We start from the raw sequence: 26938 nt of genomic DNA on the forward strand, positions 1-26938 counted from the left end.
TTGTGCTGCAAAAAACACCGCAGCACACGTGGAAAGCCATGGAGTGATGACACTTCCCTGCTGGGAGACCTCAGGTACCTCACCAGTTCCTCCTCAGCAGTGTCCACTGCTGACTTCTTGCCCTGGGGCAGAAAGTTAAAGAAGTCATCTTCTAAGTCATCTCCTTCCTGGTCTTTATCTGAAGACTGATCACTGTCCTCATTAAGTACACCCATCTTTATTTCAGCTTTCAACAAGGCTTCCATTGTGTATCGAAGAAAGAGAGAGGATATGTTAACATATATATGTTAGGAAACCATCATCTGCTCTTTATTTCCTGATGCTTGTCATGTCCCCTGGTTCAGGGTCCAGCCTGAGCCTGTGGATGATGACATGGAAGGTAGGAAGGTGACCAAGTCACCACACTCATGGGGCAGCACAGCAGACCCTTAAGGATTACCTGCAGCAACCCAAGGTTGTGATGAGGAGCCCCAGGAAGAAAAGGCCCAGCCCCTGCCTACCACCTTAAGCCCTCTGATGCCTCCCTTGAGACAACATTTCCCTTGGAGTAATCCACCCAAAGGGCTTCCCTAATGTTCTTACTTGTTGGTATGGGTGGTGGCCTGACACGATTCCAGCTAATCTAGTTTGAAGCGAGGGTGTAGGCAGGCTGCCAGAAGAAGCCTCTTGTCCTCCCAGATAGCTGCAAACCGCTTTCTTAGGGCTTCGCGCACACCTCTCAGCAGCTGAAAACAGTATGTGTACCTCTCAGGTTTGTTTTCCAGTCCTTCTAACTTGCAGTCCAGATTGCAGAGCGTTGGTAGCAAATACCCCATGAACATGCCGTTCTCCCGTTGCAGGATATCTAGGGACTGGGCTAGTGGCTCCATAATCTCTGTGTATTCCTGTACCATTTCAATCTCAGCAGCTGTGATCCTGGACAAGGAGCAGCGGTCCATTATGGCATGCATTTTTAGTGGCACAGTTGACAGGAGCTCATGTAGTTGCTTCAACGCATCAAAGGTGGAATTCCACCTGGTCTTATTCGGTACCTTCAGATACACACCACATTGCGCACGGATATACTCAGCAATCTGGGCTGACTGGTTCTGCTTGGACCACAACTTGCTGCACTTTCCCATCAAGGAACGAAACTGTTTCTTGAAAGGACCAAGAAGACTACTTTTGGAGGAGTCAGAAAGCATGGCCTCTATGTCTTGTGTTGCCACAAGGTTGAGGGTGTGGCTAGCACATCTCTGGTGTGGTGGTAAAACAAAATCCTCTCCTGAGTCTGCAGCTTCTTCCTCTGCCTCAGGTCCTGTGTCCAGGATCTCACAGATAGGCACAAACTCCACCTCAGCCTCCTCCTCCTCCTGGTTATCACCATCATCCTCACTGGTGCCTGCAGTTTCCACTGGTTCTTTGGCCATGAAAACTCTGAACGCTTTCACAAAGTTGGAGCCATTGTCTGTAGTAGTGCACATAACTTTGTTGTGGATCCTGTACTGCACATGTACATCATGCAGTGCTTTTGAAAGGACATCGTATGTATGGCGCCCCTTCAGACGCTTACAAGCCAAGGCCCCGACCTCACGTTTCAGGGTAGTTGGGTTGATCCAGTGGGCTGTTACCCCAAAGTAACTCTTCTTGCCATTGGTCCAACAATCTGCAGTGGTTGCTATATATGCCACAGCACCCATTCAGTTTGCAAGAGTTTCTCTCATGTGGCATGCTCTCTTCTCAATTCTGTCTCTCAGAGTCTTGGCACATATGATGGTGAGATCTTTGGGGAGTCCAATGCGAACCAGATTAATGAATGATGGTTTGTCCACAGTCTGAAGTGGTAATGTCTCCTCTACAATGAAATCAATGATTCTCCTGTCGAGATTGCTCTGGGTGACAGGCTCCCTGCCAGATCCCCACCTCTCAAGGGTTGTCTGCTGCTGCTTCAGCATTTTGGGAGGAGGGGTGTCATGCATTGGTTCAGGAAGGCCACGTCTCCTTGCCTTTATTGCTTCTTCAATTGCTCTCAGCTTCTCAGGGTGTGCCCTCTGAGGAAGAAGAACAAAGAATGAATCCAAGAAAAAATGGAAGAGGAACTTCACAATTTAAACATAAATAGACAATGGACACTCTTTGAGGACCAGCATGACAAAGGCTTACCTCAAAAAGTTTCTTCACATTGGATGAGGAGGAAACAGCTGATCTCAGATTTTTGATCCTTGGAAGGCAGTAATTGCATCGTACAACATTTTTCCCACTCTGGCTCACAAATGTACAAGCTTTCTCAAAGCCAAACCATGGTACTTGTTGTTCTGCAGATGTGGCTGTGGGCAACTGGCACTGCTTCATGCCCTCCTCCTCCTCGTGCACAGGGCCTCCTTTCTGAACCTCACTTTCTAGTTTTGCCTCCTCAGGATCAACAAGCTATGACTCAAGTGGCCGCACTAACTGACTGCTGCTCTCAGCAGCAAAACCTGCAACAGGCGTCTCTGTAATAAACAAGAGATAATGCTCCTATATGGGTGAACTTCAGCTGTGATGTGCCCCCATCTCTTCCCCATGCTGCAAGATCCCCCAGTCAGAGTGGAAGTAAGCAGGTCGATAGCACAATTAAAAGAGATCCTATTTGCATCATTTTTGCTCACTGAATAACCCTGCCTGGGCCAGTCTAACCTACTATCTCACAGGGTTGTTGTGAGAACGAAATGAGACTAGGGTTCAAATCCCCACATAGCCATGAAGCTCACTGGGTGACCTTGGGCCAGTCACTGCCTCTCAGCCTCATGAAAACCCTATTCATAGGGTCACCATAAGTTGGAATCAACTTGAAGGCGGTACATATATTTTTTATTTTGAATATGATGATTATGATAATAAATATGCAGCATTTCAAATTAATTCTGTATGAGAAGCATTCCATGCCAAGCTTGGAAAACCAAGGATGAGGTATAAAATGTAGACAAAAATACTTTTGACAAAATGCCGTTTATCTTTTATATCTATATCTATAATTAGCAATACAGCTGAATGATGTATGTAAAGTATTTTTTCTTTCCCTTTTCTTTTTTATTAATATTTTAGTACTACTGCTAAAGTTCTGATGAAAGAATAAAGCATTCATTAGCCAAATTCAAATGATTAGAACACATCACATCAATTCCACTGAAGTTGGAGTTTTTGCCATAGAAAATGAAAAAAACATATAACCTATGATAGCCCAATACACAATCAGAACTAATATAAAACCCTATTGCTTCTCATTTGCAAATCTTGCAAGATCTAAGGTAACTCTAGATCATGTGAGTTCAGGTGATGCATGTTATGTACATTTGTATAGATATTAGCAGAGATTGTCAACAGTCTATCTCTCTCTGGGACTGGGAATCTCTCTCTTTCTCACAGAACATGAGTTTGAGAGCTGGGGGACTGAGAGGAGGAGCTGCAAGGACCCTACTTCTCACCTCATCTCTGCCAAGAACAAAAAAATCAGCCTTAAACCATTTATTATACGCCTAATGATTTTTTATTTTTATTATTATTATTACTGATACAGTTTTTGTCCCACATACAATTCAGTCTTGTGATTAAACAGGACAAAAATACAAATAAAAAGAAAGATGGAGTTCAAATAAATATACAATAAAAAGCTACCCGGCATTTTAAAAGGCAGGAGTGCTCTGTCTGGATAAATACAGTACAGTATGCATGGGAACAAGGGGGAGAGTTCAAAAAGGGGGGGAAGGAAGAGAAGTAGGCCGAAGTTTCAGAAGTGCCTTGTGATTGATGGAGGGGGCGGCAACGAGGCAAGGAGAGGCAGTGGGGGGGGCAGAAGGGGCCGTGGGGGGGGGCGGGCAAAAATGCCACAGGGGGGCAGAAGGGGCCACGGGGGGGCACACACACACACACACAAATCATCGTCACTCACCTCCACAGCTCTTCGCCATTCTGCTGCTGCCTTCTCCTCCGTTGTCCTTGCCCTGGCTTTTTCCTCCGGCGTCAATTTTTTCCTCTCAGACGCTAGCAGGCCCTGCCTATACACCTCTTCCCTCGTGCCTCCTAACACAGATCACGAGGGAAGAGACAGTCTGCGCAGAGGTCCAATCAGTGTGAGGCACATGTCTTGTGTTAACCAATCACAGCCAGGAGCTGACTTCCCCTTGTTCCTGCCCCCAAGTAACATGCAACCTAATGTGGAAACGTTAAAGTTGCAGCTGAAAAGTAGGGAAATTACTAGTCGTTCCGTTACTTGTCAAATGTAATGGAATTACCCACTCGTTATTTAAAATTGTAACTAATTACAAGTAACTCGTTAAAAATAACGAGTTACTTCCAAGCTCTGGTTTGCATATTGTAGCATTCTCCATAAAGCATTCCAGTGTTCATGGATATCATTTTTTAAAAAAAAATCTGTAATTTTTTTTTCTATTATGCAAACCTAACAAGTAACCTGGGAAAACTAAAATCTTGATCAAGCAAAGAAACACTAAAAAAAGAAATAGAAATTTAAAGATATCCTGAAATATACATAACTTGGCCTGCACATTTTGGATTAATATTCAAAGGTATCTAGAAAAAATAAGACGAAGTGGGAATAATGCATAAATATAACCCTCATTCCTTGTTTGCCCCCAAATAATTTTACTACTAAAACCTTCCTACTCTAGAACAATGAAATATGGAGTTTTTCAGTGACACAAGAGTAAATGAAGAACAGAACAAAACAAAACCCACTTTCTATTACAAGCAAATCTTCCAGGAGCATAAAAATGCAAAGTATAACTAGATAATATAAAACACAACAGAGGCATCCTCTGAATCTAGAAACATCACCACAGCCCACCCGTTAGGGACTGTGCCAGGAATACAAGCCAGTGTGGTGTACTGGCTCCTCCCAGCGGTTCTTGCTGTTAATACATCATGTCACTAGAGAAAAAAAATTATCAAACATTTCTCCAAGCTTTGAGGATAGAGTTAAGAGTTACTCAGCTGTTTGTTTGGGGTGGGAGAGACACTATCAACAATGTCTATCAATGTTAGATAATCTTTGAGTCAGCCATCATAATATCAGAAGTACTGCTTTTTATTGCGATTGTTTGCAGCCCTTTCTACCTTGGTAAAAATAGTTGAAACTCCTATTATGAAATAATGCAGCACGGCTTGGATTATAAGAACATCAAGACACATGGGGGGGGAAGGAACAATTAAGATACAAAAACACATGACCTGCACACCATAAGAAGAGCCCTGCTGGATCTAACCAAAGGTCTATTCAGATGGGAGGAGGACTTTTTCAGACCAAAGGCAGCATTTCTTTCTGGGCAACCTTCCGAGGGCCATGTGCCAGTGGTGGGTGGGGCCAGCAGCAAAAATAAGTGGAGCAAGGAATGCAATTTTTACCTTTATATAGCAGGCTAGTTTCCACACATACTCACATACCCTCTTTATCTTCCATCCAGACGAGCAAGATGCATTATCAGAGTTCAAGGATATGTTGCAGCTAGCAAAAATACTCAGGGTGTGCAGCAGGGCCAGTGACCTGGGGAAGAGTTTACAGTGCCAGACAGAGAGGCCTGGAGGACCATATTTGGCCCCAGGGGCCGAGGTTCCCCTCCTTGATTTAGACCAGAATCTTGCTTCCCAGTTGCCAACCAAATGCCTCTGGGAAGCCCAATAGAGTGACATGAGGGCAACAACCCTCACCTGCTATTTTTCTCCAGCAACTGGTAATTCAGAGACATCTGTCTCTAAACCTGGCGGAAGCCTATAGCTATCATGAGCGCTGCCTTATCTTCCACAAATTTGTTCGACCTTTTTTTTAAAACCATCTAAATCCATGTTAGATCTGCAGTGCTGATTTGACTATGTCCCTTGACTGTGGCTGGGTGAGCAAATGTTCAAATGCTTTCTAATGTTGGGGGGGGGGGAAGTCCCAAAGCACCCTCCCTGCACATTCAAAACTAGCAGGTTGGGGTCAAGACGAGGCTAGAATCCAACATGCACTTGTAAAATGTTTATCACTGGGGGAGACTTCAGACACTCACTCACTTGTAGTCTTAAGAATTTGGTGGCACCTGTAGCTCAGTGGTAGAACACGTGACTGATATGCAAAAGAACCCACGTTGTATTTCTGGAGTATTTTATTTCCCATCTTTCTCATAGACCTCAGGGTGGCGTACATGGGGCTCCCATCCAGGCACTGATTAGACCTAAACCTACCAGGCCATGTCCTGGCCCAGTTAAAAGGATGTCCGGGCTGGGAAAACCTAAGGCACAGTAAATGCAACTGGGCACGATGAACCTGTGCCCTGATTCAGTAGAAGGCAGCTTTTTGTGTTCCTATTCTCAAGAAATACAGTCCATTAACAGCCGTTGTTCAGTAGCCTTAGCGTCTCCTACTTTTTGCATAAGGAAGCTCTTGGCTCCTTGAATAAGGGTTTGTAGGTACCTTAGAGGTCATCTAGTCCAACTCTTGCTCAATGTAGGATCCGCAATGTAAGACGCAACTACAGCATTCCTGAAAGATGACTGTCCAGCCTCTGCTTAAATACGTTAAAGGAGAGGCTACTACCTCCAGAGGCAGTCTGTCCCACTACTGAATAGCTCTTACCCTTAGGATGTTTCTTCTAATTAGCAGAAGCCCACTTCCCTGCCATTTTCACCCATTGGTTCTAGTCCTGCACGCTGGACCAACAGAGAACAAGCCTGCCCCATCTTCTGCATAATAGCCCTTCAGATATTTGACAACCACTATCCTTCTCCCATTATTCTTCACTTCTCCTGGCTCCACATACCCATCTCTTTCAACCATTCCACATCGGACTTGGTTTCCACCAGACCCCTCACCATCCTCTTTGCTCTACTTTCCCAGAAGTCCAATATAGATAGATCACAGAGGGAGGCTAATATTCTGCCCTATTCGGCGGGTGGGATATCCGCCATCCGGCAGCCCTCCTCAGCAACACTCTCTTCCCTCTGCTGGGTTACCTTGAAGGAGAACACAGAGGGGATCACACCCGCCTTCTACTCTCCGTACATCTCAAATTCATCCTGGCTGAAGTGCTCTGAGCAGAGGCAGGCGCCCGAGCCTGGGATCCACAGCTTCCTGGATCCTGGTTCAATGCGATTCACAGCCAACATCCACTTCTTCCTCAGCTCGTGGGCTTTATTATTTTATTATTTATTATTTTATTTGTTTCATTTATAAACCGCCCATAGCGAATAGCTCTGGGGAAGCTGCGGGAGAAAGAAGAATTCCACTTACTTTTCCCCCACGAGCCGATGCCGTAGTTGGTGACGACCGTGACCGCCACAAAGCCCCGCCCTCAGCCTCACACTGGGTCCCGCCCCTGGCCAGACCCCGCATCTCGCCTAGCAAAGCCCCCGCCCTCCCCCGTGTTAACAGGCTTAAGAGCAGCCACTCTGCATAAGGGCCGATTTCTTAATTCGGCACAGTGAAGTCCCAACCTGTGGAAAGAAAGGCCCTTAGCACGATTCTCCCGAGTGTCCCGGTTGGGGCAGTTAACGGCAGAGCAGGCTTTGGGCATCGTTCTCCTCTCAACAACAGCTTCAGAGCCCCAAACCAGGCTCCCGCCAAGCGGAGACTACTTTGCCTCGAGTGTCATGGCGGCGGCAACAGCGGCACTCTCTGAAGTGACCCTAGAGGAGAAGCCGCCTAAGGAAGCACCCAGCGCGCGGATTGGTCCTCACAGTGACCCGTTGCCGGCCGCGGTGGGCGCTGGGAAAAAGAAAACATGGCGGCTGGGCCCAGTAAGACGGAGATTCAGACTCTTTTCAAGCGGCTACGGGCTGCGCCGCCTAATAAGGTACGGAGCGTCGGGTGTTAAGGCAGGAGACTTTGGGGTGGCTCTCGTGCTTTTTCCCAGCCGGTCGCTGCTTTCGATAACAGCCACCCGCCGGTCCTGTATCTCTTATCCCCGTCCGCCTGTTCTGTTCTGTTTTGTGACCACCACAATCCACCGTCCATTTGCGGGCGAACTGAGACTGTGAGTTTTATGGCCATCACTCGGTTGCTACAGTATGGTGTCTGCGTCAGAGCACCTTGTACCGGACTAGATGGACCAATGGTCTGTCTCATTATAAGGAACCATTATATGGCCGATCTGATTCCCCTCTTCCTGCTTCACCATCACCGTGGGCTCTATATTTGTCTTCCTCCTACCTTCTTTTCTGTTTCTTGTAGTCCTGCTTTGACTGCGGTGCAAAGAACCCGAGCTGGGCTAGTGTCACCTATGGAGTTTTCCTCTGTATTGACTGCTCCGGAGTTCACCGGTCGCTGGGTGTGCATCTCAGCTTCATCCGGTGAGTACTGTTTTTTTGGGGGGGGGGGTGAGATGGGAATGTGATATATATAGGACCCCCTCTTTAATCGTACTGATTCAAACAATTGGCATGATTCATTGTGTATAGTTCCAATGCGTTGTCTAATGGTGTTGCAGCTGCTTGTGCTGATTTCTAAATAGCTCTTCTGCACTGAAACGTGTTTGATTAGGTAGTCTTTGAGGAAGCTAGGAACAGCTTAACCCCCCTTCTCTCACTTTTTCAGTGTACTGTTGTTTGAAAACATGCAGGATACTTATATAAGATTGCTTTTGATGGTGACTAATAATGAAATAGCTACATTTGTAGTTAGAAAAGTATTGAATGAACTTCCACTGTACTGTTATGTTCATCTACAAATGTAGGCTACTATAGTCCAAAAATGTGCTGCTGGTTGTTGTTATTTTTAAAAAATCTATTCTATTCTACATTGGGTGTGATTGCATGTGTGTTTGTAAAAGTAGGTAAGGTTAAAGATCAGTGCAAATTGATAGACTTCACGGTGTTTCCTTTTGGTACTATCAGTGTTTTCTATAGTCAGCATTTATTCTTAATATTTTGTGTTGTAGATATACAACATTTGGAAGGAAATTAAAAAAGGGGAGAATCATCTTTGCAGAACATGCTTTATTTGCAGCAAAACAATCCTAGCACCTAGTGGAGGGAGAGAGGTTGCTATGAGCATTCCTATTTACTTGTTCTCAAACCCTCTGGGTTAGATTAAAAACTTGTCCCCCGCACCTATGGAAGAAAACAGTGGAGTTGGGGGCATAATGAGATTATAAAACCTCCTTCTCTGGCAGTGCATAAAAATAACTAATGTTCACTGCAGTGTATTCAGTCTGATTTTATACTTGCATTTTCCATCACTTGACACTTCTCTGCTGCTGCCATTGTAAAATTTAACTTCTGAGGAGATGTGTAGTGATTATAAAAGCTATCCATCTCTAGTTCCTGGTCTCTGATTGTATCACACATGTAAGGAATTGCTTTATGTTATGTAAAAACCAGGGCTGTGGAGTTGGAGTCGGGAGCAATTTTGGGTGGAGTCGGAGTCGGTAGAAATGTTCCAACTCCGATTCCGACTCTGACTCCTTCATAAATGGCAAATGTATATTAACTAGTAATAACAAATTTACTGTAGTAAAATGGTAGCACAAGGCATTTCATCACCACCATGTGAATCCAGAGCTTGGAAAAGTTACTTTTTTAAACTACAACTCCCACGAGCCCAATCCGACCCCACAGCCCTGGTAAAAACTGAGCGATGAACATGCTTGAACCATCCCTTTAAGATGTTGTTTTCTTATGTGAATACTTTGATGTATTCTTCTCATTTCAATAAGCTTGTGCAGCTTGAAAGCTTGCCCTTGCTCTCATAAAAGTAGGTCAAGTAAAGGGTATCAGATTACCCACACGATCTGGCTAGATAGCCCTAGTTCTTAATCTTACAGTATAAGGTTTTCAGCCCTTCTATTTGTTTTTTATTTGAAATACTCCCAGTTTTCCCTCAGTGAACAAAAGAAAAGTAGAATTCTGTATTGTAAACTGGACCATGTAAGGAGACAACCTTTCTTCTCATGTTTTCAGAGCCAAGCCAGAAGTACATTAGCCTATTTTGGCTGCTGTCTCATGTGACAGACATGTAAGAAATATAATACATACTGATATCTGTGTATCTCAAGGTTGACATTCTCATAGTAACTAGGAGAAATGAAACTTGTATGTCTGGAGACAAATTTATTGGGTGACAAGACTATCAGAATCATTTGTACTTCTGAATCTCTGTTTAAATAAATGAATGTGCAATGTATGGGCATAACAGCTTTTCCCCACAGCGAGCTCTAGAATGCATCATCCTCTGTCTCTAGTGAGGTCCATGGCATTTTCTATCTATATGAGCCTATATTCATAAGGAATTATGTAAACAACTTTAGGTGAAAAATTTAAAGAAGATGCGTAAGAAGCTTCTGTAGAGTTGCTGGACAGCAACACTAAAGCCATCACCCCTGCTTCAACAGTACAAACCCTTCAAAGTATTGTTGGACAGTGCATGCTGAGAAGGTCCTATAACTTTAGAAACTAGCCATTTATTAATTAAAAAGCTTTCTATACCTACCCCGTACATTGCCTTTCAGGACACTGTACAGCTAATATAATTCTTAATACAACTTTAGAAAATCATAGCACAGAGAGAGAGCAGATAAAACCACAAAATGTGCTGAGACATATATACACTTTAAAATGCCTGGATATGCCTGGCATCTAAAACCTTGTGAAGTAAGCACCAGACATTCCTTCTCAGGCAGAACATTCCCAGGCCAGTGTACTACCACTGAAAAAGCTCTCTCCTTTGTTGTTGCATGACACACTCCTGATAAAGAAGGGCATTAGAGCAGAACCTCAACAGAAGATCAAGAGTACGTCACATAACCCAATTATTAAAAGAAGTGGACAAACTAGAATCTCAACATAAACAAAATAATTCAGACACCACATTAGGAGAACTACAACAGAAAAAGAAAGAATTAGAAGCTCTAGATTCTACGAAAATAGCTAAATCTCTCTGGTATACTAAACAAAAATACTATGAATGGGGAAATAAACATTCTAGATTACTAGCTCATGCCCTAAAATCACAATATACAGCTACTACAATTACAACAATTTCACATCAAGAGAATATAATTTTATTTTATTTATTTATTTAGTTGCATTTCTAAACCGCCCTATAGCTAGCAGCTCCCAGGGCGGTGTACAACATGATAAAACCACAATATTTAAAATACAGCAAGTGTGTATTGTGCAGACAATATAAAACATTATATAAACAAAGTAAAAGAAAACTAGAAATAAAATAAATAAGATTAAGAAGCATAAAATACATTAAAATGCCTGGGTGAAGAGGTGGGTTTTTACCTGGCGCCGGAAAGATGACAGGGAAGGCACCAGGCATATCTCATCTGGGAGGGCATTCCATAATTCGGGGGCCACCACCGAAAAGGCCCTAGATCTTGTTACTGTTCTCCGGGCCTCTGTATGGGTTGGGACCCGGAGAAGGGCCTTAGACGTCGAGTGGAGTGAACAGGTAGGAACATAGCGAGAGAGGCGTTCCATCAGATATTGCGGTCCAGTGCCGTTAAGGGCTTTATAGGTAAGGACCAACACTTTGAATCTGGCCCGGAAACATATTGGAAGCCAGTGCAGTTGGGCCAGAATAGGTGTTATGTGGTCGAATTTCTTCGTCCCAGTAAGAACTCTGGCCGCAGCATTCTGCACTAGCTGAAGTTTGCGAATCGTTTTCAAAGGTAACCCTACGTAGAGAGCATTACAGTAATCCAATCTAGAGGTTACCAGAGCGTGAATAACTGAGGCTAGGTTCTCCCTGTCCAGATAGGGTCGTAGTTGGGCTACCAGCTGAAGCTGGTAAAACGCATTTCGTGCCACCGAGGCTACCTGAGCCTCAAGTGACAGAAGCGGATCTAATAAGATCCCCAAACTACGGACCTGTTCCTTTAGGGGGAGTGTAACCCCATCTAGGGCAGGTCTGACATCAACCATCTGAGCAGAGGGCCCCCCAACTAACAGCATCTCAGTCTTGTCAGGATTGAGTTTTAGTTTGTTCACTCTCATCCAGTCCATTATCGCGGGCAGGCAGCGGTTCAGTATAGCAACAGCCTCACCTGAAGAAGATGAAAAGGAGAAATAGAGCTGTGTATCATCAGCATATTGCTGGAAACGCACTCCATAACTCCTGATGACCTCACCCAGCGGCTTAATATAGATATTAAAAAGCATGGGGGACAGAACTGAGCCCTGCGGGACCCCATACTGGAGCACCCAGGGACTCGAGTAGTGTTCCCCAAGCATCACCTTCTGGAGACGATTCCCAAGATAGGAGCACAGCCACCGCCAAGCAGTGCCTCCAACTCCTAAATCCGCGAGTCGCCCCAGAAGGATACCATGGTCGATGGTATCAAAAGCCGCCGAGAGATCAAGGAGAACCAACAGAGTTACACTTCCTCTGTCTTTCTCCCGACAGAGGTCATCATACAGGGCGACCAAGGCTGTTTCTGTACCAAACCCCGGCCGAAAGCTGGATTGAAATGGATCCAGATAATCAGTTTCATGCAAGAGAGCCTGGAGTTGGCGAGCGACCACGCGCTCTAGAACCTTGCCCAGAAACGGAACATTTGCTACCGGCCTATAGTTGTTAAAGTTATCAGGGTCCAAGGAGGGCTTTTTTAGGAGCGGTCTCACTATCGCCTGTTTCAGGCAAGGTGGGACCACTCCCTCTCGTAACGAGGCATTAATCACCTCCTTGGCCCAGCCGGCCGTTCCATTTCTGCTAGCTTTTATTAGCCACGAGGGGCAAGGGTCCAGAGCGGAAGTGGTCGCCCGTATCTGTCCAAGCACCTTGTCCACATCCTCGAGCTGTACCAACTGAAACTCATCCAATAAAACAGGACAAGACTGTGTTCTGGACACCTCATTAGATTCAACTGTTACAATATTGGAGTCAAGGTCCCGACGGATGTTTATGATCTTGTCTTGAAAATGCCTCGCAAACTCATTACAGCGGGCCATTGATGGTAATATTGCGTCCGGAGAACCAGAGTGTAAAAGTCTCCGGACAACCTTATAAAGTTCCGCTGGGCGGTTACAAGATGACTGGATGGAGGTAGCGAAGTATTGCTTCTTCGCCATCCTCACCGCCTTCACATAGCATTTCGTGGAGGCCTTCACAAGTGCATAATTACAGCCGTCGGGAGTTCGTCTCCATTTACCCTCCAACCGTCTCCTTTCTTGCTTCATCACTCTTAGCTCCTCGGTAAACCAAGGAGCCAATTGAGCTCTGCAATGGAGAGGGCGCACCGGGGCGATTGTGTCAACTGCCCGGGTCATTTCCGTGTTCCACAGAGTGACCAGGGTTTCGACAGAATCGTCAGTTTTATCAGCCGGAAAATCCCCCAGAGCCCTCTGAAATCCTTCAGGATTCATTAGTCTCCGGGGACGGACCATCTTAATTGGCCCTCCACCCTTGCAGAGGGGAGAAGACGATGTGAGTCTAAATCTCAAGAGGCGATGATCTGTCCATGACAAAGGAATAGATGTAAGATTCCTCACTCCCAGATCACCTTCCCCCATTCCAGTGGCAAAAATCAAGTCTAGAGTATGTCCTGACACATGCGTTGGGCCAGTAACAAATTGAGACAGCCCCATAACCTCTGATATTAAAGAAATCAATAAATGCTTCATGGATTTTTACAATAAACTATATAATACTACACCTATCAAAACAGAGGAACTTCAAAATTATCTCCTTGACTTTTCCCCACCCACTCCTTCAGATGCTCAAAAAACACTTCTAAACCAAGATATAACAACAGAAGAGGTTTCTACGGCAATCATGAACCTCAAACACAATAAGGCACCTGGACCAGATGGCTTTAATAGCACATTTTATAAAATCTTCAAAGACATATTAACTCCACATCTAACACAGTTATTTAATTATATCTGGTCAGGTGGAATTATCCCAGAAACCTGGAAAACATCCCGTATAATAGTTATACCCAAACCAAATAAAGATAAATCAAAAGTGGAATCCTACCGCCCAATAAATCTTCTTAACCAAGATCAAAAATTATTTACTTCTATATTAGCAAATAGAATCAATTCAATGATAACTGATCTTGTTCACATAGATCAAACAGGATTCATTAAAGGAAGACATATATCTGATCCCATTAGAAGACTGCTGAACGTCATATATCACGCCAAAACAAACAAAAAACCATTAGGTATCTTATCTTTAGATATATACAAAGCCTTTGATTGTTTAAACTGGAAATACCTAATTAAAGTACTAGATAAATATAAATTAGGAAATAGGATACTAAACATGATTAATCGATTATATGACATCACCACTGCAGTAATTCGCACTAATAATCTGGATTCTGACCCCATAATAATACAAAGAGGCACGAAACAAGGGTGTCCTCTCTCCCCATTACTATTTGCTCTGGCTCTGGAACCTCTAGCCATGAAATTACGCTCACATGCTGAAATACAGGGTTATAAAATTAATATGGCTGACGAAGAACATCTATTACATTTATATGCAGATGACATGACATTAATGTTAGGAAACCCATCACAATCAGCCTCAGCACTTAAACTGATGCTTGAAACATTTACAGAAATATCTGGTCTTAAAATAAATTTCAACAAATCCTCTATAATGTTTTTTCATGTTGGTTCTCAAGACCAATTGATCACTCGCAAAATACTGGGAATTAATATATGTAACTCTGCTTTTAGATACCTGGGAGTTTTAATTCCCAAAAATACATCAAAACTGTTTTATATTAATTATTACTCCTTAATACGAAAAATGAAAGTAGATCTCAATAAATGGAAAAAACTCAATATAACCATACTAGGTCGAATAGCTACCATTCGCATGAAAATAATCCCCAGATTTCTTTATTTATTTCAAGTACTCCCTCTTTTTATTACACATACCACTATTCACAAATGGCAAACCATGATAAATAACTTCATCTTTCAAAATAAAAGACCAAGACTAGCAATGACATCCTTTTACACACACACGAACTCTGGAGGTTGGGGTCTTCCGAATTTATATTTATATTACATAGCATTTCAACTTCGCCAACTCAGCTTCATCATAATGAAATCAAAAAAATCTTGGATTAGATTAGAAGAAAATATGTTATCGAAAGGCAAGATTTGGAATCTACCCTTCTTACCAATCACTCGCACATGGATTAAAACTATTAATAATCCATATACAAAATCCACATTCTCCATCTGGAAACAATGGCAATTAAAATTATCCTCAATATACTCCCCTTTAACTCCCTTACCTGCTTACCCGAAAGCAGGAGTTGACTTCTTGAAAAAATATATAGAAATAGGAGAGGAGAAAAATTATTTTAGATTGAGAGATTTTTTTCCCACAAAGTAACCCAGTCACTATTCAACAACTAAAAATTGATATCCCATCTTGGAACTTAGATTGGTTACATACATACCAATTACAAACTACCCTAAAGGACCCTCAAATCAAAACATACGATACTAAAAATATCACACAATTTGAAAAAATATTACTAGATAGTGGTCGCTCTGGTAAAGGAATAGTTTCTAACCTATATAAAATATTACTAGAAATTGATATGGGAAAACTGACAGGTCTGAAAAACCAATGGGAAAAAGATCTGGGATATCAGCTAGAAACATCTGAATGGTCTTCAATCTTTCATTCTAAACACAACAAAACAATTTCTGCAGCACATAAAGAAACTATGCTGAAAACAATTCACAGATGGTATTATACACCAGGACAACGCTCTCATATATCTTCATCAACATCCCCCTTATGTTGGAGAGGCTGCAATCAGAAAGGAACATACTTCCACCTATGGTGGAGCTGTCCACAGATTAAAAAATTTTGGACTTCAGTACATACCGAACTTAACAACATTATGAAAGAAAAAATACACTTAACACCGGAACTATTTTTATTATCTTTATTCAAAGATGAAAACAAAACATTAAAATCAAAACATCTGCTGTGTAAACTACTCATAGCAGCGAGACTAACAATATTACAATACTGGAAAAATCAAGATGGACTAAACTTGCAGATCTGGTTCAACAAAATCTGGACGATAGCTATACTGGACAAAACCATGCTGCATCTTCGATTTCTAAGAGGTGCTGCAAAACCGGTATTGTTCATGTCAGTATGGTGGAATTATATGGAATACACCTCACAACGAGACCTACATAACCAGCTTTCTTCATCTGCAAAAACTATCTGGTTTTCATAAACAAATAATAATACCCTTACAATTTTAAACCATCTCATGTTAATATTGTATTTAATTTTTATTCACTACAATAATCACCTGTATATCAATACTTACCAATATACTTTCCATAACATAGCACATAAACCGAATCAAAACAGGAATTGGCTCTAAAGTGGGGGGAGGGCGAGGGCGAGGGGGAGGGAATTAAAGTTAAGTTGATGTATTTTTGTATCATTACATTATCCATGTTAAATTACTATGAAATCAATAAAAACAATAAAAAAAAGAGTAGGTCACATTTTCTTCCTCTGTGTGTGCTTGTGTTTCCCTCAGTACAAAAATTTGTGATCCCTTTGAGACTGAGTTATGCCCACATGGCCCTGTGTGTTTTTGAAAACTGAGAGATGCCGACTGGTTGCATACATTTGAATAGTATCTTTGCTCCTGTGTCTCTAATCGTATTCCCCATGCCAGTAGTTTGGTATCTGAATAATTGGGTACTCACTATCTTGTATCCAGTTTGAAACTGCTCAGGTTAGAAACAAGCCAGATTGAAAAACTTCCAACAACCAAATGCAACTGAGCCAGAGCTGTGGTAACACATAAGCCACTGCCAGCACTCGCAAGCTAACATGGGAGGGAATAGTTAAAGGCCACTAGCAGTAGCTCGTATATTCCTCGAAACCTGCCCCTGTTGTTCATTTTGTTGCACAAACCCTTTGAGTCTGATCTGGTGAATGTTTCTGAGACAGTGACTCCAGTTTTTGTTCTCATGTCAGGTCTACAGAGCTCGATTCCAACTGGAGCTGGTTTCAGCTGAGGTGTATGCAAGTGGGTAGCAATGCCAATGCGGTAAGGAGCCATTTGAAGTTGATTATCTTTGTTTGCATGCTCCTGTTTCATATATGCCATAGCTGGATGGTTGGTGTTTTCTTAAGGACTATAGTGCCAAAACTGTTAATTTATAAAATAAAAGGACATGCTGAACTGGGTTTCTTAAAATCTTGGAGATCAACTAAATTTCCTATTTTTTTTCCAGACTGCCTTTTTCCGCCAACATGGTTGCACCACCACAGATGCCAGTGCCAAGTATAATAGCCGTGCAGCCCAAATGTACCGGGAGAAGATCCGGCAGCTGGCAAGTGCTGCTACGGCCAAGTATGGGAATGATGTAAGTGCAGATGAGCCTGTGGGAAGTAGAAGGAACCATGGGGCTTGCTATTGAATTCAGAAGATTATTTTCTCCTTTTCCAGCTCCTGATTGATGGGCTGAGTGGAACTCCAGGCCACTCCCCGGAAAAGAGTGATGCTGATTTCTTCCTGGAACATACACAGGTCAGATGAGCCAACTTGGATTGTTCCTTTCCATTGGAACACTTCCTTGATGGGGGCATTACAGGTCATAAATAGGTTTTATCCCAAACTTGGTAACACAAGAGTAGTAACTGACAGAGACCAAGCTGGGTGACAGCCTCGATCAGTGGTTTGGACCTGGCGTATTCACTAGGTTTCCCTCCTTGAGGTTATTGTTTACATTTACACATATGAAGCTGCCTTATATTGACCTGGTTTGCATGTCACAGTAGGCAAGTTTGGTTTAGGTGTTGTCTGAACCCTGGACTGTGGTTAAGATCACTCCTCTTTAACCATTACTGATATATATAGAAAATAACCTTGTCCACAGATCATGAGTAAGGAAGAGAAACCTTAACCATGGTTCCTGGTTTGGACAACACACTAAGCCAAACCTTGGCTTAGCGGCTGTGCTGTGTTGGCCTATAATGGCTGGGGAGAAGGAAAGCAGCTCTAATCTCCTCCTTGAGAGCCAGTGTGTTTGCGCTAAGCCATGATTTAGTGTGACATGACCACTGACTCTGTTTAACTCAGTCCTCTCTGATTTAAGTGGCAGAAGTTCTCCAGTATCTCAGGCAGAGGTAATCTTCCTAGCCCTACTATTCATAACCCTCTAACTAGAGATGCTGGGGATTGACCCTGGAATTCTTATGCATTCAAAGTCTGTCCTTTTCCACTGAGATACAGGCCCTTCCCACTTCATTAGTCTTCTTCACAAAGGACAAGCAGAGCTCTGTACCTTAGAATCCCGTCCCCAGCTATATTCTTCCAAATTCCTAGGTTCACACAGGAGATAGCTTTACGTTGTGCCCTGCTTGTGATCTTACCAGAAATGCCTGGCTGGAGAGTGCTGGACTAGATGGACTCTTGGTATTGTTCAACAAGATCATACATAGGTTATATGTCTCTTTCTGGAATACCTCCTCTCCGGAACAGGGGCAAGACTGATAGATTTCTATCTTGACCCTAATCTGGAAGTCCCATTGATTTCAAGGTAATCTCTGTGTAAGCATGTTTAGGGTTATAGAGCTTGTCCAAAGGGACTGGGTGCTTTTTTCCTTGTCAAGAATTTGAAAGCATGGTCTGAGTCCTAAGTTGGTTTGGCTCCAGTTTTCCTCACAGGAAGCTACACTGAGATTGCTCTGGGGCATACATTATAATCCTTGAGAATACTGGTAATTCTTACTGGCTGCAGTGTACTTAAAATGCATATTCTATTAATCCAGGGTTTCTAAGTTGCTTACCATTTGGGTTGTGATCTAATTGTACTGTCTGATCCAAATTGTTGCATCTTCTTGGGGGCTGATTCATTTTCTTTAAGGCTTGTAATATCTGGGATGTAGCTGAAACAGGCCAAAGCACATCAGAGTCTTCACTAGACTTGGAGAGAACAGCAAAGTCTACTGAAAATAGTGAAGTCCAACGTGAGTATTGCTATTTAGCTGCTCTTCCCGTATTGAATCTCACTAGACCTGGCTGGAAAGAGTTTTGTTCTTGCTTGTTCTTAGGATAGATGTTGAGCAGAGGATCCATACAGTGTGACACATACAATGTGATTCAAAATGAAAGATGAGGAAATAATTTTATTGTTGCATGCGTGTGGGAGCATCTGTCCACCACATTTAACAGTTGTATTCGTATTCTCCCGAAGTGAACTTTTTTTCTGTTAGAAAACAGAGGTTATCTTGGTAGACAGGTTAAGGATTCCCGCATTCCATTAGGGCAGGGATGGGGAATCTCTTTATCTTCCAGATGTTGCTGGACCACAAATTCCCATCAACCCTTATCATTGGTAAAGTGTCCAAGATACTGGACATAGAAGTACATCTTCCTTGCTGTAGCTTATCTGCCATTTTTTAAAAAACAAATGTGGTTTTTTTCCCCATAGAATCTGACCAGGGTCCTTCTATTGATTTGCTGACCACTTCTCCCAAAGGGCCTCTTGGTAAGTGTACGATCTTCTTATTTCCCTTTTCACTTCATGCCTCCATGGTTCACCATTTAATCTGAGCAGATGGCTTACATTAATAGTAGATGTAGTATTTCAGATGCTGAATCAGGTAAGGGAGACTAGTGTTTCTGGCCCTGAAATTAGTTGGTTCTTCCACTAGTACAAGAGGAATTAGGCCACTTCTTAGTTCGGCTTTTGAAAATTAAAAAATTGTATAGTTGGAAGGGACTTAAAGATCATCCACCTGCTGATGTAGGAAATAGGCTGTTAAAATATGTCTGATGGGAGATCATCCAGCTTCTGCTTAGACTCTCCTTCATTAAAGATTTCTGTTCCTTCCATGTCAGTCTATTCCACTGTCAAACTGCTTGTACTGATGGGAGGTTCTTGGTAATTGTAGTCAAAATCCCTCTTCTTATAATTTGGATTTGTTGGTTCAGGTCCTGCCCTCCAGAGCGATAGAAAGCAAACTTGCACCATCAATATGATAGCCCTTCAAATAACAATCTTAACAATCTTGGTCTGATAAACCATGGTTATTGGACCAGAAATAAGCTGTGTGCATGTGTGCTTCCTCCCCTATACATTCACCCTTATACATTCAGCTTTGGCAAAGATACCTTGGACTTTTTAAACCACAGTTTCCCCTGACATCCATACTGGGAAGCTGTGCTTTAAGGGTTCCATCCAAACAAGAATGCTGCCTTGGGCTCCGTTGGGAGGAAGGGTGGGATATAAATTTAACAATAAGTAAGAATGTTAAACTATAATTGGATCTGGTTTGGAAGAGGACCTTAAACCACAGTTTCTGGTTCAGATGTCAACCTAGTTTCTTAAACCACAGTATCTTCACTACAGCAGAGTATGCATTGGGAGGGGCAAAGAGGGAGCTTGTGGGCACATGAGTTGTGCCCAGTCCAATAAATCGCAATGTCTGTATCGGGCCTATAGTTCCTAATACCTCTGCCGGCAGTCTTCCTTGGCCCTCTTGTTGATGATCAACCTTCTGGTCTGTACTGATCCCAGACTATACCTAGAACATACCTTTTTAATTTCCAATATGTGCATGTCTTTTTCTCCTTCAGACGCATCCATGTGTCTGTCTCAGCAAGGGGCTGCTCCTGCCAGAGGTAACTGGCTAAGAGCCTATACTGGCTACTTGTGGTGCCTTTGACTTCTGTTTCTGTGGTTCTGCCTTAAGCCCAGTGGTTATCTGTCATGTACACTCCCAAGTATTATTCCAAGTTGAAGATACATCTCGCTTTCTGGCATCTCTGCAGTCCGCCAGCTGGACAGCCATAGCTCCAGTCGCAAGGAGGCACTTAAGCGGCTTGCTGCTTTGGAATTACTGAGCAATCTCCTAGAGAATGCAGCTTCAACCTTACAGTGATGCTTTGTTACTGCTGGAGCTCTTTCCAAAGGCAAATTTGAAGTCTTTGTCCAACAGGTGCCCTATGAGGGTTTTTTTTTTACTGCAGTGAATGGGCAGTTGCAGTCTCCTTTTTCAATTTGTATTCTTTGAAGCACCACTTCTTTGGTGTGATTTGATGCTGCTTTTTCATCTTGGGAAGGAGGACCACAAAGCTGTCACTCTGAAATTGCATGGTGTGGCCTGTCATCTTGGCTTTGGATTTCTGTATGCTGCTGCCAGGACTGTTGGGTGTATTAACCATGCATCTGGCATATTTGGCCTAGCTGCCTTTGTGCTATAAAATACTAACAGCAGCTTATTTGTTGCCATCTTTCATGCCTGCTTACTCATAATTTTTTCTTGTTGCAGAAATCAAACCTTCCATTATTGGAAAGAAGAAGCCAGGTGCCACAAAGAAAGGGGTATGTCTACTGAGAGGAACTTTGTCTCACTTACTACATATATCTACCTTTTTTGTTTCCCCCTTCTGGTGAAGAATAGCTCCCCAGTCCATTCCCACCTGGCAAATGCCCTTGCTCTTTTCCTTGAGGATCTAATTAGGATTTTCTCTAATAAATCTCACATTCTTATTCCCTCTGTATGCTATTTGTGGGAAGCAAGTCTGCCAGTGATCTGTCTAATTCTTGTCTGGATTCCATTTCATTTGGCATGCCCACAACCAAATACTGTGCATATGAAAAATACAGAATGAGCTTGAGAAGCTGTTGAGGGGGGGATTGTGTGCTTGGTAAATTCATAAGAAAGCTTGTAAAGCAATGAGCATTTGTTTTATCTCAGGGGGTCATATGTGACATCAGGTGTGGGCCAGGTATAGAAATGGCTGGATTGGCTGTGCAGTTAATGGGGAAGATGCAGAAAGCTGCTTTGCCAGTGATATGCTCGGCACTGGCAAGCATAGAGCTGGCAAAGCCCCTTGCTCTACAATTTCCAAGCATCCAACAGCCAGCTGCACAAGGGACTTTGACAGATGGGCAGGACAGCCCAGGTTTCAATCATATGACATTATGTAATTCACAGGTGGGTTTGTCCTGCCCACCTGTCAAAGTTGGCCCTTGGGGTGGGTCAGATAAAGATCTGCCTTGTGGGCCAAAAAGGTCCCCCATCCCCTGGTTCATCTCTTCCCTCACAGGTCTTAGTGGGACCTCTCAATTAGTCCTGAATGAACAAGAAAAACAAATGTCCATATTTGTTCATTGAATCTCTTTATTTCCCTCATGTAGTCCGTAGTAATTAATCCTTTGGTTTTACAGATGTAGTGGCTCACGTGTATTTTTGTGATCCTGGCTTTTCTTGGAACCCTTATTCTGCTTCTGTTTCTTCCAGCTGGGAGCCAAAAAGGGTCTTGGAGCTCAAAAAGTGAGCAGCCAGAGTTTCACTGAAATTGAACAGCAGGCCCAGGTGGCTGAAAAGATGAGGAAGCAGCAGGCTGCAGAGTGCAGGAAGCAAGCTGAGGAGTCCATGTGAGTGAGGCCTGCTTGCAGCAATCTCAAGTTAAGATCTGTATATGTTTACACACACAGTTACTGAGACAAGCTTCCCCTCATAGCATGTAATAGTGAAGTACTAGTAATTGGCATATAAAGAAATCAGGACTAAACATGTGTTGCAGTAACCAGGCATGGGCTTTTGTGAGTAAGTAAATTCCCATTTCCTGCCTCTGTATAGCTCATGATATTGTCCTGTTTATTAGTTTCCTAATTTCTTTCTAACCTTTTATATTCAGAATTATGAGATATTTGGGAAGGCTGTATGTAACATGGGGTGTGTTGACTTGGACTCAGCTGCTGATGTATATGTTGCTGTCTCTCAGAGTTGCCTCAATGAGATTGGCCTACCAAGAGTTGCAGATTGATCGGAAGAAGGAGGAGAAAAAACTTCAGAATCTGGAAGGGAAGAAGCGTGAACAGGCTGAGAGGCTGGGCATGGGCTTGGTGTCCAGAAGGTACTTGCTGTGCCTGAAGAACAAGGAGTTTGTGCGGAGTGGGTACATGTTAGTGTGATGTCTGCCCCAAGGTCACTTGGAGGATGTGTTGCTGCTGTCTCAGTAACAACACAAACTAAGGCACCAGTTGTATGTGGAAACCAAAACACCAACACCAACAGCCACACCACTGGAGAAATATGGTGTGCACAAATATATAAATTAGGAAACAATAAACAGTCTGTCCTTTGTTAGAGATTTCTGTCTCATTAGGCATGAATATTGTGGTTCAAGAAACCAACAGTGATGAGGTGAGTCCAGGAGTTCACTCTTTTTGGAGTGGCTTGTGAATCCTGAACATCTTGTTCAGAGACTGTAATTTACTTTTGTCCCAGTCAGAAGACTGCTTATGTCCTTCAGATCCTTAGCCGTTTGTGGCATCTTTTTCTGCATCTTAGCACTTTTAAGAGGAGGGTGAACTGAAGCTCTTCTGCCTACATCCTGTAGAATCTGATCAGATGTATTATGAAGATTCAAATCTTTAGAACATGTTACAGTGTTCTGGTGCCCTCATTGTTTCTTATGCACTTTAAAATGCACTGTACAGTATATACATTTCGCACCTCCTTTTGTCATGATCTGTACAAGCTGGCTAGCCCAGGTCTTAATTTGAAGGAAATTATATAGCAGCCTTTCTGAAACCAAGTGGGGCTGGTTAGTGCCAGAACATAAGACTACTTGGAGAACTGTATGTATGCCACCTTGAGCTCCTTTAAGGAAGATGGGTGAGATAAATTTGGGAGCTCTGCCATGGCTTTATCTTGATGGGTTTTTTTTACTAGTTCCATCTCGCATTCTGTCCTTTCTGAGATGCAAGTGATAGAACAAGAAACACCCATGACTGCAAAATCCTCTCGGTCCCAGCTGGATCTGTTTGAAGATACTGGAAATTTCACATCCGGACCACCCAAGTAAGACTAAGATTTGCAGTGACCTTTTGTCTTGTCCAACTTTTCTTTACTTGGTTTGGATAAATTCCCTTCTTTATTTCTTTCCTAGATATAAAGATAATCCCTTCTCTCTTGGAGATGCTTTTGGCTCGCAGTGGGAAACAGACAATACCTGGGGGATTGACAAAGGAGAAGAGGAGACAGACATCACTATCTCCAGTATCCGACCCATTGGTGATAGGTTAAGTGATCAGTGGAGTCCTCTTTAGGGTTAGGAAGGAATTTCTTGAAGAAGGGGTTTAGGGACATGTAGTTTGCTGTTTAACCAGTGCCTAGAAGCAAAGCCTCTTAGGCTTTCCCAAGGCATTTTGCACAGAGCACTAGGCAATTTCAGAAGGGCATAATAGTGTGGTCTCATGGACTAAAACTTGGGAGACTTGGGTTCAAATGCCCCCTTACCCATGAAGCTTAGTGGGTGACTTTTGGCCAATCATTCGCTCAGCCTAAGCTACAGGATAAAATTGGGGGGGGGACCATGTATGTGGCTGTGATGTTCCTATATTAATGTATATATGGTAAGTGTTGGTTGTTTAGAAGATACATGGTAAGTGGAGTGAAAAAGGGGGAGTGAATGGGCAGTAGAATGCGAGATGATTGGCTGAGTGTTTAAAATGGCTGAATGTATAAAAGGAAGAGAGAGAGTGGAATCTGGGGGGGAGAAGACAACTGAGTGGGTTGCTTGGTGGGGTTGGAGAGAGTGTTTCACCAGGAGAGAGTGGAGAAGGAGGGAGGTGGAGTTCGGATTAGTATTGAGTAAAACCATATGCTTATGTGCCTTAAGAAGAAATCTTGTTAATCTTGTTAGCTTTGTTATCTGTAATAAATACTTAATTTGGTTTACCAAAGGCCTGATCCTTGGCTGGGATTTCACAGACCAGAAGGGAGGGTAAGGTAATGACCAAGGCTGAAGGGGAACTGTAACAAATGGTGGCAGCGGTGAAGAGAATAACAATACCAGTATTCAGAGTCTCTGGGAATACTAGTATTCGGACGTTACTGGTAGTTGCCTAGCAGGGGGATCTGTTGAGATCTGTGCTAGAGCAGGGAGAGAAACCATAAGAGAGAGCGGTCCGGACTGGTGGAGTCCCTGGTGGTGCCTAGTGACAGGCAGTAGCCACGCGCAGGTAGGAACCTGACAGGGAGAGCCAGGGAAGGACGCATCACAGTGGCCTTGAGCTCTTTGGAGGAAAAGTGGGATATAAATAGTGTTATTATTATTAATCTAAATAAATATCAATATGAGTCAGACCAATCCTTGGACTGAGAAATTGCAGTGGCTTGAGTGAGCCTCTTACTGATGAGAGTGGAGAGGTGTGTCTTTGTTTTAATTGCAGAAAATAGTGGCCTGGTTTGCACATTGCATAAACCATAGTTTTTTAAAAGTACACTCAGCCTGTGGTTTAATGTGAACACGCAGTGTGCTGAAACATGCTGCTGAAAAGTCCTCACTGCACTCCTCCCTTCGTCCTGCTGCTGCCGTTCGGTGGAAACTCTGAAACGTGACTTGAGGTTTATTTCTCGCCAAACAAGCTGTAACCAAGGTTTGTTCTTGGCTTACATACTCGTGGTTTGTTATGGAAAACAAATTACAAACCTGGGTTCGGATAACGCAAGAAACCAGACTTTGCCTTGTTTTGACTGTGGCATGGCAGGAACAAAAGAGGAGTGCCCCAGGAACTGTTTAGCAGTGTGCAACACAACACATTGCTTATTCACATTAAAGCACAGTTTTTTTAAACTAGTGTGGCATGCAGTCCAATCCAGCATATGGCCTAGCTCTTAGCTGAGGGGGTGCATGACATCAAACTAACTTGGAGCTTAATGGATGGGGTTCTACCTTCTCGACATGACTGGAATACCTTTGCATTGGGTTGTGGCTATGTGAGTCGCTATTACAGTGAATGCAAAGGTTTGAGTGCTTTCTCTTCTCTTCTGCTCAGACCCACCAACAGAAGAGAGACAGAGAGCAAGATATCAGTAGCAGAGTCCAATGAAGCTCGGCAGAAGTTTGCAGGGGCCAAAGCCATCTCGTCTGACATGTTCTTTGGGCGGGAAGCTGATGCTGAGGTAAGTGCTGTGTGACTTCTTAGCCTTCAAGCTATCTTTCTGGCCAGCATTGGCAATACTTTGACAACCACCAGCTTCTTCTTCCTGTATCTGATCATATTTTATTTTCTATTTTCAGTATGAGGCCAGATCCCGACTCCAGCAGCTCTCTGGCAGCAGTGCCATCAGTTCTGCTGACCTTTTTGGAGAGCCTGAGACGGTGAACTCCGGTATGTCAGCCAACAACTTGAGGGATGGATTTTATTCTGGAGCAGCATCCCAGGGGATGTCACAAAGAGACTGGTGTGGCCCTTAACACCACTGAGTCACAAAGGGATGGGTTGTAGGTGGCCAGCAGTTGCATATTGGGGACAGCTTCATACAGAGTACTAAGCAAATTGTGTATCCGACTTTGAGTTACAGGATCTCATGGGTGATTTCCCAACCTAGGATCTCTGCAAGTGGGTCCCCTTTCATAAGACTTCCTCATATGTTAGAGTTGTCTGATGGGATGGTCTTTGTCTCATGCCGTAAGTTTTGCTTTTCTGTAGGTGTTGTATCAATTGGAAATGTACTGCCTGCTGCTGATATTGCCCAGTTCAAGCAAGGGGTGAAGTCTGTTGCTGGCAAGATGGCTGTTCTGGCCAATGGTGTGATGAACTCCCTTCAGGTGAGATTTGGGGGAAATGGTGTGCTTACTGTTTAGTCATGGTAAGAGGTTTTAAGTGCCCTCTTCAGTGTGCAGCCTCTGACAGCCAAGGTGACAATGCTGGACGCAGTACTTTATGTCTGTGGATTTTGTTTTGTTCAAACTCATGTAGGGGTCAAAAGCTCACAACGCTTCTAAAACAACTAACTGGTCAGTCCACTAGAAGAAATGAATTATGGCACTATGTATGCTAAATTTAAATTCTCAAAATTTTACTTGGATCCAGTTAGACAATAATTTACATAAAATAACTGGTGTTTAGAATTTGTAGTTTTAGAACAGAAGTTAAGATTGAAATAGTAGCACACGTCCTAGCAGCCAGTATGATGACAGAACAAAATCAAGTAGGA

The 26938-nt window shown here is 43.1% G+C and overlaps 2 protein-coding genes across 5 annotated transcripts in view; one reads left to right on the forward strand and one right to left on the reverse strand.

The window, feature by feature from the left end:
- On the reverse strand, window positions 1–7655 carry LOC133390172 (uncharacterized). Its single transcript, XM_061638183.1, has 5 exons — window positions 7447–7655; window positions 6967–7215; window positions 3908–5518; window positions 2143–2471; window positions 1–2030 (listed from the first exon to the last, which is right to left on the reverse strand). Exon 5 carries the CDS (start codon window positions 1677–1679, stop codon window positions 618–620), a length of 1062 nt encoding a protein of 353 aa, XP_061494167.1. The 5' UTR covers window positions 1680–2030; window positions 2143–2471; window positions 3908–5518; window positions 6967–7215; window positions 7447–7655; the 3' UTR covers window positions 1–617.
- The window catches only part of LOC133390171 (ADP-ribosylation factor GTPase-activating protein 2-like), a 22717-nt gene continuing 3206 nt past the window's right edge, over window positions 7428–26938 (forward strand). The window contains exons 1-16 of one of the 4 annotated variants that reach the window (XM_061638178.1): window positions 7428–7805; window positions 8183–8301; window positions 16946–17018; window positions 17206–17337; window positions 17421–17501; window positions 18841–18943; window positions 19408–19464; window positions 20556–20600; window positions 21251–21303; window positions 22226–22362; window positions 22713–22844; window positions 23666–23794; window positions 23883–24014; window positions 25774–25900; window positions 26019–26109; window positions 26431–26549. In XM_061638178.1, the coding sequence (XP_061494162.1) occupies window positions 7734–7805; window positions 8183–8301; window positions 16946–17018; window positions 17206–17337; window positions 17421–17501; window positions 18841–18943; window positions 19408–19464; window positions 20556–20600; window positions 21251–21303; window positions 22226–22362; window positions 22713–22844; window positions 23666–23794; window positions 23883–24014; window positions 25774–25900; window positions 26019–26109; window positions 26431–26549 (1602 nt within the window). In that variant the 5' untranslated portion in view covers window positions 7428–7733. The remainder of the gene's footprint in view (window positions 7806–8182; window positions 8302–16945; window positions 17019–17205; window positions 17338–17420; window positions 17502–18840; window positions 18944–19407; window positions 19465–20555; window positions 20601–21250; window positions 21304–22225; window positions 22363–22712; window positions 22845–23665; window positions 23795–23882; window positions 24015–25773; window positions 25901–26018; window positions 26110–26430; window positions 26550–26938) is intronic. The other 3 variants (XM_061638181.1, XM_061638180.1, XM_061638182.1) reach the window with 3 other exon arrangements.

This window comes from Rhineura floridana, chromosome 8 (assembly GCF_030035675.1).
Source record: "Rhineura floridana isolate rRhiFlo1 chromosome 8, rRhiFlo1.hap2, whole genome shotgun sequence".
NCBI lineage: Eukaryota > Metazoa > Chordata > Lepidosauria > Squamata > Rhineuridae > Rhineura > Rhineura floridana.